The 16,257-nt window shown below is 30.7% G+C and overlaps 1 protein-coding gene across 2 annotated transcripts; it reads right to left on the bottom strand.

The window, feature by feature from the left end:
* Positions 1 to 7,854: 7,854 nt before the first annotated feature.
* On the bottom strand, positions 7,855 to 16,191 carry LOC100747504 (blastoderm-specific protein 25D). 2 transcript variants are annotated; one of them, XM_012392465.3, is made up of 13 exons: positions 15,888 to 16,191; positions 14,816 to 15,231; positions 14,613 to 14,743; positions 14,153 to 14,349; positions 13,798 to 14,034; positions 13,300 to 13,720; positions 13,059 to 13,219; positions 12,911 to 12,969; positions 12,765 to 12,826; positions 11,796 to 12,677; positions 10,968 to 11,586; positions 10,801 to 10,901; positions 7,855 to 10,672 (listed from the first exon to the last, which is right to left on the bottom strand). In XM_012392465.3, the coding sequence occupies exons 2-13, from the start codon at positions 15,183 to 15,185 to the stop codon at positions 10,535 to 10,537; spliced, it is 3,378 nt and encodes a 1,125-aa protein (XP_012247888.1). In that variant the 5' UTR covers positions 15,186 to 15,231; positions 15,888 to 16,191; the 3' UTR covers positions 7,855 to 10,534. The 2 variants fall into 2 exon arrangements, with proteins under 2 accessions (XP_012247888.1, XP_003494009.1); XM_003493961.4 differs by having other exon boundaries at positions 12,911 to 12,978; positions 15,888 to 16,190.
* Positions 16,192 to 16,257: the final 66 nt, after the last annotated feature.

Raw genomic sequence — 16,257 nt, 5'->3', positions numbered from 1 at the left:
AAACAGAAGAAAAAGGAAGGAAACAAGTAAAACGCAATCGTTGAGAATCATTCGTGTCGTTAAAAGGAGATATCACAACTATTGATAGATTTAATGCAAATGGATAATTATATATCTTCTTGTCTATGGGGTCGGGGCTAAACGATAAATGGAAGACGATTCAGAAAATTCGTTTCTTTCTTCCGTTGAACGTATTGCAAAGGAACATTGTCCGCGTAGTAACTCTAGAAAGTTTTCTAGCTTAATAATGCTTTCGCGTAAGCGACGATAATATTCTATTCCAACGCGTTCGACGTTATTAGCCGAAGAAACGAATTTTTCAATTTCACGTTTTCTCTTCGCTTTCGAGCTACTATCGCGAGATACTAGCTTTATATGATGTATATGTATATATGATGGACAAACAGAGAAAAAGAAAAAAAATGGACACAATCGTATGCAAAATTGCATAAGTGGTAAGAGCAGTGAAGGATTGTCGCTTTCGCCGCTAATATCTAAACTATGGATCGCTGCTACGGATCCTCAATCAAATTCAGCGATCGAATGTCGCAATCATCGGTACGCTTCAGTGTCCAGGAAAATGAAAAACGAGGGGGGAGTGGGGGGATGAAAAAAACGAAAAAAAAAAAGAAGAGAAGACAGAGGAGGAGACGTATAAAATAAAAGCAGCGTTGTATCGCCGATGTTTAGAATGTTCAGCGAGTAATTTAGATCGCAGGTTGAAAGTTCTCAGGGAAATGCAACCAGAAGAGAGGCACGTAAGCATAAGAAATGCTCGGCCCGATCGATATTCTTTCCTGGTGCTGACGAAGGATCTCGATAATTGGAGAAAATCTCATTGAAAATATGACGAGGCGGCTGTTACTGAAATTTCAATGGAAACGAAAACAATTCCACGTAACTGAGTCATCGATATAAAAATCAATTCTCGGAACGTTCTTCGTATCCTGAGTTTTTCCACCTTGGTCATTTTTGGTGACGCCAGAATGAGACGTTCCACGAGGAACGAACGTTGATACCAACGGGAGAACCGATATTCTTGGTCCTAACGCTCTCTACTATATCATTGCCTCGTTATTTCTCACTGCTACTCTTTTCTACTTTTTTATATTTTACATGGTTTACACGATAGAACAGATTTTGTACGTTGTAATATTTCTTAACGGTTACACAAGAGCGATCGAGACTACGTAAACCGAAGATAGTTACGAGAGACATGAAACATTCTGTTTCGACGACACGATTTCTCATAACGAATTGTCGAGATCCTTCGGGATCCAGCTTTTCGCCGCCTCATCGAACGAGAAAAGGAAGTGCGATCTCCTGGCCATCATATTATACGCGTAGGTTCGTTCGTTCGTACGAAGACAATCGTTTTACTTCGAAAAGTAAAAAGAAAAAAAGAAAAAAAGACAAAAAAGAAAACCAAAAAAAAAAAAGGTATTCCAAACTTCAGGGTAACGGGTCAACGATGGTCGAGTATTATCGAGAAATTAAACAAATAATGAAAGAGAGATAATAATTAAACAAGTAATAAAGATGAAGTCTAAATAAACATCGACATCGCGAAGAGAATACTGCTTGGTTTGCGGACCATTAAATACCAAATACTATACAACGATCGCGTTACAATAGTTATTTAACATAGATTTGCAACGCTAGGGAGGATAGCGACGGTTGAAGACGATTTCTCCTTCATCGGAATAAAGTCTACTTCGACGAGGAAGCGTGATCGAAATCCAAACGCCGGATTTCTTTACCGTTTTTGCGGTTGTCGGTTAGTAAATTTGATTGAGGACGTCATTTGTAAGGAATCACCTATAGATTCGTGTGCGTTTCTCTAGTGGTAACTCGAAGATCGATTAGCTTTTTCTTACTAGCACATTTTTTCCTAATAACGATCAAGGTAGAAACGAGAGAGAAAGAGAGAAACAGAGAGAGAGAGAATGCGAGTTCGGTCTTAGAAAACTCGTCGCGCAAGTCGATCCTGGATACTGTTACAGACGTACGGTCTGGAGGGGGTTTTTTTTCTTTTTTCTTTTTAAGAAAAAGAACTTGACCTTTTACACGGCTGCAAAAGTTCCTCGATCGCGAAAGAAGACCTCAATTCGGTTTTTCGTTTCTTCTATTTTCCTCCGTTCGAACCTAAGCGAAAGAAAGAATTTCACTTTTCATCGCCGCTTATAAGATTCTTGTACTTCTGACTGTTTCTAAAGGATCGCAAATCCGGTATCGACGCTCTTGAAGAAGAATTTTGAGTGTCTTATTTTTAGACGTACATTTCAGAAAGGTTGGGCAAAAATTTCGGCGTAAATGCGTAAGTCAGAGCGCGAAAGGAAGTATTTATGTAAATATATGTGCATGAAGGAATTCCAAAGTACTTTGGAGGTGTTCCGCGTAAGCTCCGATACACGCGTACACTCTATTTCACTATCAGTTACCATAAGATTTTCAGAGTCGCTTAAAGATGTTTAAAGGACGGAAATTAGCACAAATATTTTTACTAATCTCTTATCTTCGTTGTATTTACTATTAACGTTATTACTATTTTATTTATTTTTCGCTACAGTCTCGCTATTTCGATGTTTGCGATATTTGATATTAATGCTACGTTAAATTATATTTATAAAGATACGTATTTCTATGAACGTATTTTCTTATTTTAACATGTACAACATGTAAAAGTGGTTTACAATTTTTGTCCAACTTTTTTGAAACGCCTCGCAGAGAGGAATAATTATTTTTCGCGTAACGATCTCAGTGATTTTTATTAGCTACGAAAAATTTCACTCGATCACTACACTAGTCTATCATCGCTTACGTAGCTTCCATAGGCCGAAATACAGAGCTCGATTTTATCGTGTTTCGAACATATCGGAAAATCCTCGGAATTCGCGTGCTATCAAGGTTGCACTTTGCTCGTGAAGCATCGCATAATCTCGTGTCACTTGCCATGAAGAAAAGAAATACGCAGCAGGTGCAGAACGTTTCGGGTCTAATTATTTGCTCACGCGCGTACGTACACGCGGCAGACGTTTACTATTCGCCTGCGATTGCATTACTCGAAGGATGCTCGTCGAATTTTGAATGTCTCGCGTGGTACACGTGGATACGTATCACAGACAAAAACAAAGTGCAGATTTTGTCATGACGTTCGATCATGGAACGCGAATCTGTGCTTCGATGTACGAGCCCCGAGCGATTAGGATTATGTCGAGCCGTTTACACTTAAATAGCGAATTCTGCTATCTCGCGCGGTGCTTAAAATTTGACTGAACATTAACATTGCGTCCATGTGTATCAAATTTTAAGCAAACAAAGTATCACAACGTATGTAGATAATATCGCGGAAGAAATTAAACGAAAAAAAAAAAGAAGTAAGAGAGAGAAAGATATGTAATGGAAAAATATATAAGCGTGGTCGAACGAGGAGATGAAAAATAAAAAAAAGAAAGAACAGTGCTCAAATCTTAAATGGCTATGCGTCTCGGCGTGCATCAATTTTTAACAAGTCATGCGTGCAGAACATTATACATTCACACATATACACACACGTACGTACATGCATACACTAAAGACTGTAGAGATTCTTGAAAAAAAACGACGGTAACTCCCACCTTCTGTAAACTGCACAAAATAATTTTTTTACGGATGCATTAATATTCGTGTAAATGTGTTGTTATTTACGACAGTGCCAGCGAATCGCAAAACACGAGAAAGAGGAGGAAAAAGAAAAGATACGTTCATTCACTCTCGTCGTCGTTTTTTCGCAAGCGATCGTGTACGTTTGCCTATACCCGATGAATCTTTATATTCGTTACGCTTAACTCGTATCAACGTTGTGTTACTCTACGACTGTTTTTTAAAAGAGAAAAGGTTCGTGTCAGGAGACTAATTGCGATAAAGTACACTATATACTGCCGGAAAAAAAAAAGAGAGAATCATTAACCGAGGTATATCATCAATAATTTTAGCCCAAGCGATGACGCTCGATTCGCAGATGTTGTATGGGACGAATTAGAACAATGGTACAATAAAGGTGGTTTTTACTAGAATTCCATTACAAATTTCTTATTTGTGTTCCCGAAATCTCTCGGGTAATCGATTAAATCTCAACTGAAGCGTTTTTGATTGATATTATTTACCGATATTGCTTGCAGATTCGGATATTTTCATATTACACGAGAAAGCATTTTTTAACGACTTTTTCAAATGTCACTTACTAGCATACGGTTCTTCTTCTTTCTTTTTTTTATTGCGTACATATAAACAATTTAAGACCTTTAAAGCGACAAACAGAAAAAGAAACTTATAAATATTAGAAAGAGAAGAAAAAGAAGAAACAATTTGACCAATTTTTAATATCAACGCGTACGCTTTTGCTTCAGCATCGATTAGTTTCGTAATTTTCCGTTTGCGTTTCAGCTTATTTCTCTCGTATTATTTGTTTACGTGTGACAAAACGAAAACAAAAGGTTTGCTCGTATCGAAGACGAGGCAACGGCAATAATAATGATTGGCGCACGTGTCGTGTCTGATCGACTCTCTAGCTTGTTCGTTTGTTCAACTTCTTCGATGCTTTTGGGCTGTGATTTTACAACGCTAATAACCCAAAAAGGTCGCATTATTTATTCTCAAGTGAAACTGAATCGACAATCCAACTAAACCAGAGAGAACTCTTAAGGACTTTAAAACGACGTTTTCTTATTAGCCCTTTCTTCGACGTTTAGACAAGAGAATTCTTCGGCATCCTTTAACATAAGCGCCAGTGAATAGATGTTTACCGCGATAACGTGGATCGTACAGTGTTCCGGGTAAACGTAATAGTATATGGATGATCGTGAAAAAATTTCTCGGAATGTGAGAAAAAAGGGACGTTGGAAAATATAAAGGAAAAGAACGAGGGCCAGAGCAGAGAAGCAAATAGCGTAACAGATGCGCGAGCTTGGACATGAGAGAGAAGGAAAGAAAATTAAATCTGTCGTTCTTAGTGTTTTTTATATATATATTATATATGTTTACGTTTCAATGTACACTACGAATCGTATTAATGATACGTATATGATAATATAACAATAATATATATTATATACATATATATATTATATATATATATATGAATGATATATCGTTAAATGGGCTGTGGTAGAAACCTTTATATACTTTATACACCAGACGAGTCGGATCCTCTTGTTTCGTTTGTCTTTCGAGAGAAATGAACAATTACTGGCTATAACGGAAGGAAATACAAAGGAAAAAACAAGAACGAAACGAACAAAATGATCGAAAAGTATAGATAGAGGCAAGACGTATATGTGCACACGAGAAAGAGAAAGAAAAAGAGAGATACGGCATCATTTTACAAAGACGCTTCAGTCGTTTGAGTGCGTAGCCACTTGTCCTATATTCTGTCACACAACGATTACCTTGCACAAAATGTACCTAATTATACTTAAATAGTAGGATCCGTCTTAATGATTGTCAATAATATTGTACCTACCGTACCCGTGGACACGGGCAAATTATGATATTAGACTTTAAGGCTGTAAGGCGTAACTACGATTAGATAGAAAACCCAGTCGCTAAACAAACTGTATAACTGTGATGCACCTGCTTCGAAGGAAACTCCTCGAATTCTGTAACAAGTATAAATGCAGAATGCTAGTTTTCGTACTTAGTAAAAAATATTGTTGCGATGCCCATTGTTTTAGGTCTTTCCTTTCCCCTCTCCTTCGAAACTGTATTTCTTTTCTTTCGTACTAGTTTAATTTCAAGAGACAGACGTTGTTTCTAACGGAAACTGTTCGACCAGTAACTACTTATAGCATTGCAAATATGTAACACATAACCTCTCTGTGTAATATTGACATTTAGAAGCTTTTTTTGCGATGTTGTTACCTGAAAGAATACTTAGATAATAATATACATTAATTCTAGAGAATATTAGCGTTAATTGTACGCACGATGTTTTCCATGACGTTGAGAAGAAAACTTCCGACGAGTTTTCGTATAATATCGTTTTAAGGAATCGGGCATTAATCGTTTTGTTGTATCGATAGATTCGTTGTTCTTCTGTTTTGATTAGTCTAAAAATACATACTTGTTCTTTTCTTTTTAATCGTTTTGCTGTTTTCGATTCTTAAAGAAGAAAAAAAAAACACGAAAGTAAGCATGCACAATCGCAAATCCCTTCTAAATTACTTCTCGTCGTAAAGTAAACGTATATATCATCTTCGAAGCAGCGTGCACGAATAATCGTTCATATGAATGTCATAGCCTTAGTTTCGCTAGTTGAGAAGAAGAAAGAATGTTTTAGATCCTTGCTCAATAAATAAAATATTAATTTCGATGTCACAAATTATATACCGATATTAATTTTAAGTTAGATTCCCAAAGCAAAACAACGTCGACCATTTTTGCGAAACGAATCGAATTGAATATACGTACAGTTTAACATGTAAGTACACGTGCATAGTAATATGCCTAATATGAGCAACGGATTTTCGTATTCTCGTTATCGATAATTAGATGAATGAAGTAGTTGTCCGGTCGACATCTATCAACGAATCGTTTCTTTCCGATTTTTAATTTGCGTAATTCATTCGCGTCAGCATTTTCGAGTAAACGTCGCGAAGTTTGTCTTGCGTGCGTGTCTAAAATTGCATTCTTAAACTCGCGCCGATTTCCGTCGATTTCCGCTCACTCTTTCAAGAAATGACAGAAAGGATTCGCCGGAGGGTTCCAAACGAAACATTTGTCTCGCAAAGTTGGACACACACAGGACCATGTTTTCGTAAAAGTAGAGATAAGACCTGAGCTTAATGTATTCTCTCGTGAAACCATGTATAAAACTCCTGTTTGTACCTTACTAGTTTACTATGACGCTATTATAGATTACGTATAGAGGAATTGAAAGTGAAAGAAAAAAGCGGTCGAATAAATAAGATGAAAACAAGAGAGCGCGCGAGAGAGAAAGAGCGAACGAGCGAGCGAAAGAACGAGAGACAAAACAGATAAAGAGATAGGAATGTTTAGTGTCCATTTGAAGATCACGTTAAGTCCTTTATTTTTCGCTACGAAGCGACGAAAAATTAGTGTTAGTATAATTAGTAACAAAAAATGCATATAATTATCGTGCTTTCGCTTCGAGAATGTTTCATAATTCTGATTAGATTGTTTTGTGGCGCATCAAATATAACGCCGTTTGGTGAAAGACTATATCAGCAAGGCTGGTGATTAGACTCCGATTAGTTTCCTTCTTTATGTTAAACATGTTAACGGTTTAGCAAATGTGTTTTACTGAAAGTGTCCTTCCTATGTAAATTTACTTGTTTGTCCTCATAAATTATAAATAAATAATATCTTTCGTGTTCACGTATCTGCAGTCCTTTAAATTTAATTCTTCTCCGATATAAGTGATGCTGATGGAAAGGTACGTAATAAATACTACTAATAAATACTACTTCTTCGAAATATGCATATAAATTTAATTAATCTGCATAAAAATAATTATAACATAATTACATTTTCTTAATTGAATTATTTTTCTCTTATCTAAAAAATGATACAATGAAAAGAAACTCGATTCATTTAAGAATTAAAACAAATAATCTTTTATATCAATGGTAATTGAATCAAATAAATTAACGATATAATGAAAGAAGATAAAATTATAGAAAGGTATAAGAAAAATTAGATTTTCAAATATAAATACACAATTTAGTAGTCCGTGCTCTTTTTATCATTATTTATTACATTTCAAATTGTAGTAAAAACATTATAAATAATTTAAATAAGCAATATAAATAAATAAACAAAATTTGTAAGGTATAATATAATAATAAAAAATTTGAGTTTGATTTGAAGCTTTTTCCTCCTTCATGCTCTTTACTCATTAATACACTTTGTACATTTTAACAACATACAATGTAAATACAATAGGAAACATAATTTTTGTAATAATAAAACAAATTATACTTCTTAAATTTCTAATTATTGCATCAAAGTCGTATAATTTGCTATTAGTATTACTGTAATTATTGCCGTTTAACAATTCCATTATGAAAAACTATAGAATACTTGAAGACGAGATAATTTAACAACAGTGTAATAAAGAAATATAATATATAAAAATATATACAGGGTGTCCCAACGACTGTGATTCTACGTAAAAAATGAAGTTGAAAATGTAGAATAAAATTTTTTCATATGACTCTAAGCTTTCCAGAAAATTGGATTCGAAAATTTTGTAAGTAAACTTGACTAATTCCGGACTGAGCAAAAACAAATAATCAACCGGAAATTATTCTATATTTGAAAATAAGTTAAAAATGTAAAATAACATTTTTTCATAAGCTATTTTGTTTTCTTGTTTTAAAAGATAAATTTGGAAATTTATTATACGAATGTACCTGGGCAAGTTAATAACTAAACATGTTCAAATTCTATTTTCTAGAAAACTGAAACGGAAAGATTGTATTTTGTATTTTTGTATTTTATACTTCTTACCTCATATAGAATAATTTCCTGCTGATTGTTTGCTCATACCTAGTCCTTAATTAGCCAAGTTTAAATATATTTGATTTTCAAACTTGATTTTCTGAAAACGAAGAGTCATACGAAAAAATTTTATTGTATATTTTCGACTTGTTTTTTGACGTAAAATCACCCTATTGCCGATTATATTATAGTCGTTAAGGCACCAGGTATATAATTACAAAGATTGTGTAAGAGTCATCAATAAGGCAAATGTGAAGAAACTTAGTTCGCTGCAGAATAGTAATATACAAACATTTATATAAATATCATGTACAAAATGTTTTATATGGCAGCGATATGATCAAAATTAGATAAATCTCAATTAGAATAATTACTATACAAAGTAAGTTGTATATGTGTGTGTATGGTATATACAGATAGTACCTATTATTATTATATGCTAAATAAAGCTAAATATGACCATATATTATACAATACCGCGGATATATTTGGTTGGATATTCAATACACACAGTAATCTGTATATATATTCTTATGTGACTATTGAATTATGTAATATAACATAATTGAACCCAAAATATTGATCATGATGGTATTAATCTTGATTATGCATAATAAAGGTCTAAATCTGTAATACTGAATTAAAACCATTCCGAACATTGAGGATTTCGAAAACATAAATAACATAATTTATTTTAATGAAACATGTTAATAAATTCAACATAATTGTCATAAAAATTAACTTCACATTAAATAGAATCTCACGAATTTTATATTTAAAAATATATAAAAAGCAAACAGAAGGAAATTTTAGTCTAAAGAATCAGTATTAAGATTTGAGTTTTTTCTCTGCTAGTTTACTTTTACTATAAATGATAATATTACTGTGTATATAATATGTATTTGTTTCGTATAAGCTTTATTCTCGATGTTTAAAAAATACGCATCTTATAAAAAGAACAAAATAATTTTATTGCAATTTGATTGTAATAACTAAAATAAGCTTCCAAGAAAAAATAATTTACTTATACGCAACAAGTAACGAACATATTTAGCAATGATTTGTTTAATAAAGTTAATAATAAGAAATTTCCTATCTTTGGCATTTAGGCTAAAGAATCTAACCAAATCGTTCTGAAAAATATCTATTTATACATAATAACTTAATGAATACCAAATAATAGTAACAATGATAGAATAATTTTTTGTACTAATTAATTTGGGTCTTTTTTATCATGATTCATAATTAGACTGTTTGTTTTCTTTAATTTCATAAAAATGATCTAAGAATATGAATTCGATAGGATTTTATGAGATATACTTATAATTGTAACTTACAAATTATAAGGCAGATTATATACTTCTATCAATAATAATCAACGTCATAAAGTGAAGAACATACTAGTTTTTCAAACTCTGTTTACGTTAGAAACAATTTGAGTCTAGTAATAAATACTGTTTGCTTTAAACATAAATGTAAATTTCTAATTGTTTCAACTCTCTTAATTATTGATACTTTTATCATTCTTTTTATAGTAAATTGTCCTTAAATCCTCAAAACAAAACAAGATTTTCTGTTTATCACATTACATAATATCACCTACTACATAATGTTATATGATAAATTGTATCAAAGTTTATGTTCATGTAATATATTTTTATACACATATGCACAAGGTGAAATTTAAGAAATATATGTATGTATAACCATTTCGACATTATCGATATATATTTGCACAAATCTCAAAGTGCAAAATAAAAGACGTATATCAATTTTAAAAAATGTCAACTGCTTCTTTTTGAATTTTTTAATTATTCTATGATTTAAAATGAGCACTCACAAAAAAAATATTAATTTTGTTTACTGTTATTCTAATACTATAATTGAAAAAAGATAGTATGTATCACAATTAACAATTGAGATAGGGTATCTACCTCTGACTTACACTCTGACGTTAAAATATTAGTAGCATTATTACTAATATTTTATTAATAGAGCTCTGCCTTTTATACATTATTGATAATTGATTGTAATATCATATTGAAGATGATTCAGCATTTAATCCTGTTAAGATATTGTAATGTTGCTGTAAACGTTTTAAATTAGCTGTTAAACAGGCATTTTCTGTGTATAGATGTTTTACTAATATATCATTTCGTGTCAATTGTTCAGCCTGTGGAAAATGATAAAGAAATTAAAAATATGTTTAATCAAAAATTTTATATTGAACTAAATCAGTGTTAGTTAAGAATGATATACAAGAACATCAAAAATCATAAAGAAATTGTAAAAATTATGTACCTGCTCTGCATTTGTTTCAAATTCTCTTTGAAGTCTTTCTTGAGTACTACGAAGAAGACATTGTAATTCAGATATCTCTGCTTGGTGTTGAGACATAATATCTGAAATAATAGCAACTTAATATTGTAACATATATAATTATTTAAATAAGATCGTAAAAGACTTACGTTGTAATACACGTTCAGTGTGGTATTGCTGTTTCTTCAAACATTCTTGCAATTGATTTTTTTTACGCTCTTGTGCCTGAAGTTTCATACTTAAATTTTGCAATATATTGATGTTTATACAAGCTACTTGTGCATCATTTCGCATGCATTGACAATTTGGCGCTTTTAAATTTTGCAACTTCGACGTATTCTGCAGAAAATAATATTCTGCATTGTGATGATAATGGGGATATATTTGGTGCAGGTTACAATTATCATCATCTAAATTATCTTTCGATAGTCGTGGAGTAAAGTCATTTGATGAGGTCGAAGATTCCAGAATTTTATTAAATTTATATTCTTCAGGCAGGTTGTGAATATTATCAATACATTGAGCTAACTTCAAAACCGAATCACTGGATGGTTGAATATTGAACGAATCATTAGGTACATAATTTGATCGTGTAAATAAAGACGGAAAAATTAATTCATCTGTAACTTGTACAGACATATCAGTCATTATAGGTCGTTCTAAGGATTTTATTTTCTCGTGTAAATTCTTAATCTCTTTGTCTTTTTGGGATATTTCTTCTTCCATTTGTGCTTTCCATTTTTCGAATTCTTCTTCAAGATCTAAGTACTGTATAAAAAAAGTATACATACAAATAAACAGAGTAAACTATAATTATGATTTAGTGAATCATAATTATTTAATAATAAATTTTAAAAATAAAAGACTTTAAGAAGTTAAAATATTTTTTCTGATTAGAGAATTAAAGGAAAAACTACAATGATAAACAAAATAAAATTATTTATATGCATAACAAAAATAGAAAAATTGTATCTTACTTGTTGTTCTAAATTAAACTTTTCTTCAATTGGAGATAGACGTCCACCATTCTTTACTTTGTCTACTGGACTAATTAATTCTTCATACTCAGCCATTTTAGCTATAAGTTCTGAAAATTTCTCATCACTAATTTTTTGTTCCTGCTCAAAAAGTTGTCTTTCTTCCTCCAATTTAGCAGTCCAGTAATCTTCACACTCTTCGTATTCTACTCTTAACATATCAAGACTTCTTTCTAATTCTGCACATTGTTCAATCAATTGTTTTTTTTCAGTAGCATGAGTTGCTTCAAGTTCTTTCAACTTCAAATTTAAGGAAACACTTTCAGATGAGTCACTTTTTATTAAGCTTGAATTAGTTCTTGTACTAACTTCATTTGTAATCTTTGCGCATTGAGTGATCAAAACATCTTTTTCCTTATTTGATTTTGAATGATCAGCATTTATGTACTCTTCTTTACGAGGAGGATAATCTCTAAGACTTGAAACTTTGTTATGTGATGAACTTTTCATATCTTGATTGCTAAAATAATCAACATCACAATTATTATCATTATTATTGGATGTTACTACCCGTTTAATAGAAACGGAATTCTTGTGTCTGGGAATTACAAAATCACTCGTTTTTTCTTCACATTCTGTTTCTATCTCAGATGCGATGCTTTTGATAAATTCAGTCTCTTTGAAAAATTGTGTATTTGAATTCGATTGTAATCCTATGATCATTCCTGATATTTCATCTTTAAATGCACAGTTTTCTGAAGTACACTTGTTATTATTTACTAAAATACTTTTTAATTGTTTTATAACTATATCTTTAAATCGTTTTAAATCTATCTTTTTACAATTTTGCGCATTCTCTTCTTCATTGGATTTATAAGATGGCTGTATTGATAAAATGGAACATATATAAATAGGCGAGTACTATCAAATATCTAAATTAAAGAATATAAATTATTAATTGTTACTTACAGATGTGGAATGTTTTAAAACAACATCTAAATCATCTTCTTCGATTATAAATGTTTCTTTACCTGAAAATATATTATACATTAATTTTATTGTGCTAAAAAATAAATATAAATGAAATGTATAGAAATGTATAGAGTTATTCTTACTTTCAGTTTCATTTGACTGTATATTCTTTGCTGTATGATTGCCAGGAAGGTTATTCTGTCTGCAATAACTAAAAGAAATTAATCTTATCTTTATTTATATTACTGAAGTATCTTTTTTATAATTTTTCATTCTGTATCTTCACCTTACCTTGTATCTTTATTATGACGATCATGCTGTTTTAAACTGTCTAGTTCTGCTGTAAGTTCATCGTTTTGATCTCGTAAAAGAACTGTTTCTGAATGCAACTGTTTGATACGCTCTACCAAATACATAACTTCTTGTTGATATTTTATCTCTATATTTTGCGACTAGAATTACCAATGATATATGAATATGCAAAAAAATTAAATTATTTCTTTTATTTATAAAAATTTGTTTACTTGTGTACCTCATCATGCTCTGCTGCCAACATTTTTATTTGAGTTAAGAATTCATTGTTTGATTGCTTAAGTTTTTCTATTTGACTACGAAGATTCTCATTTTCAGTTTCTAAAACTTGATTCTCTTGTAACGTATTTACAAACTTATTTCTAATCTCGTGATTCTCTTTTTGCAACATCTGTATTTGGTCATCCTTTGATTTCAAAACACTAGCACTCATTTCTCGCTCAGAACTCAATTGGTTTGAAAGATCTTGTATAGTTTCAGCATGTCGTTGTTCAATTTGTTTTCGTAAATTTTGAACAATTTCTTCTTGTCGAACATGTTGCTCATCAATCTCTTGCGCAAGAGTGTTTGCTCGTTCATTAGCTTCTATGATATCAACACGCAGCTTTTCCTTCTCACCATTTATATTCTCTATTACGAGGCTAAAAATGTAAGAACATTTTCATTAATTAAATTTTTTCTGTTTAAAATATTTATTTATGTAAGTTATAGTACTTACTTTAAACTGTGTAATTCTTCTTGATATAGTATAAGAACATCTCGTAATAACATTATATGAGATCGAATGGCAGAGTGACCTAATGAGTCATTAAAATTTTTCAATTCATCACATAAACTACTTGTTAAGTCAGTTAAAGAAATATCAGATGTTTTAAAATTTCCATCCGTTAATAACGATGTACTTGTAATATTTGAAAGTTTCCATGTATCCAGAAAAGTATTATTCCTTGTAAAACTATCATTTAACAAATAGAAATAAAATATTCAATAAAAATTTCATAAAATAATAAAATTGTAATAAGAAAAGCATAACAATGAAAGTTATATTAACATTGATAATTATGATGTAGTACCTAGTTTTGCGAGAAGCATGTATATCATAGTTTCGTTTTCTAAAATCCAATTTAGTTAATTCATTTGTAGACTGTTTATTCTTATCTAGTGTTAATTGATCTTCCATTGCCTTATTTTGAAATATAACAAGAAATTCATCCAAATTAATTAATCCATCACAATTCTGATCAAGTTTTTCAAAAATGCACTGTGATATCTGTGCAAAATAATATTTTATATGTCACTTTAAATTATATATTTTTATATTAGAGAAATGAATGTAACAAAAAATTTTAATTATAGTAAACTATTGATTATGAAAGTAATTGATAGAGCTCCTTATTTTACATATATATATATACGTGTTAAATGTATACTGATCCGCGAGATTTTTGTTACACAAATACCCATATATTATTTTAACATACATATGTGTAGTAACATATTTGTATTGTTTGTAATATACTTGTAGAAACATACTTGTTTCGGAAGAGCTGGGATTCCTAAACAATTAGATATAAAAAAGATTGTTGCAGAATCTACATTTTCTTTCAAACAGGTATTTATTTTTTCCCATAAACATTTTAGTCTATTCTCATCCACTGCCACGCCTAAAAATTAATAACACATAAACACATTAAAACATAAAAAAAGATAACAAGTAATGTAAGCATTGTAATTACCTGTTTTTCCATTTAAAAAATCTACATTAGAGCTAGAATTATTAGGTGGTAATTTATTATCTACAACATGTGGATTTGCATCATTTTGTGATTCTATTATATTATCTTTTTCTGTCTGTGTAACTGAATCTTGTGTCTTGCCTAATAGAGTTAATAAAGCAGCTCTAAATTCTTGGAATGATATAGATTGCTTTTCTTGTTTATGTTGTTGAATGCATGATTTTAATTCTTCACTCTGTTCCGTCAGGTGTAACTTATGGCATAAACTGAACCAGTTATCCTCTTGTAGTTCAGTTTCTCCTTTTGTTAAACAACTTTGAAACACAGCGTAAAGCTGTTGTTCATAAGGATCATTGTTGTGTTCATCCATGGCATCCTTTCATTGTCTTTTTTATATGTTATAAAGTATGGTAGATCTATAATTATATTACATATAATATTTAACATAAGTACTGAATAAAATTCTTAAAAACTAAAAAAAAAGTAAATAGCAATATAACTCAGATTTTGTAACAATTTTAGAAATCTGGCAAAGGTATTTTAAAATATATTGCTTTATTGATCATTATTAACATTAATATAATGAATGTTATTTAATTAAATAAATCTTAATTATCAAATTAATCAATTTAGCCTGTCAATTAATAAGAAGAAGAAGTCAATTAATAATAAAAAGACGAAGAAATTCTTTGAACAATTAAAATATACGTATTTAATCGAATAACATAGGTTTGTACATTAACCTAAAAAGTGTATTTGAAAATAGTAGTCTACAATATGTACAAGAAATTAGCTGTACAAATTTATATGTATTAATGATTTGCGTGAGAAATAAATCATTAAAAAGTATAATGTTAGCCTTTCATTATTTTTACGTTGCGCAATAAATATGTTGCAAAGTGAATTATATCTGTAACAAGATAATAACGATATCTAATAATGATATCATATGCGAGTTATTCTACTCGAAATTAAAGAACTAATAATTTGAAAATAATAAAATCTTTTATTATAATTTTTCATTATGTATAGAAAATTAAACAACCAAATCATAAAATAATTATTAACCTACCATTAAATTATATAGTAGAACTTCATCTATGTGAACTCATCGGGGGACAAACAGCTCATACTCATAACATAACTGGAGTTCATATAATAGGAGTTCACTGTTTCTCCCCACTACCTATGATTTTTCGCTCATATAATAGGAATTTACGTTCAGATAAGCAAATTAAATTGGCAGGAGTTCATTTAATTGGGCACTATATAGATTTTGTTATAATAAATGGTGTTCGTATAAGTGGAATTCCATTGTAAGGTTCGTTTCACAAATCACGCATACACATCTCTATCTATCCATTTATATACATATCGAAATAGGAAGAAGTATGCAGCATCAAAATATATTCCATATTTATATTGTACTATTTTTAATTTCA

This window comes from Bombus impatiens, unplaced genomic scaffold (assembly GCF_000188095.3).
Source record: "Bombus impatiens unplaced genomic scaffold, BIMP_2.2 scf_1445, whole genome shotgun sequence".
NCBI classification, from domain to species: domain Eukaryota; kingdom Metazoa; phylum Arthropoda; class Insecta; order Hymenoptera; family Apidae; genus Bombus; species Bombus impatiens.
This window is presented reverse-complemented; position numbering and strand designations above follow the sequence as displayed.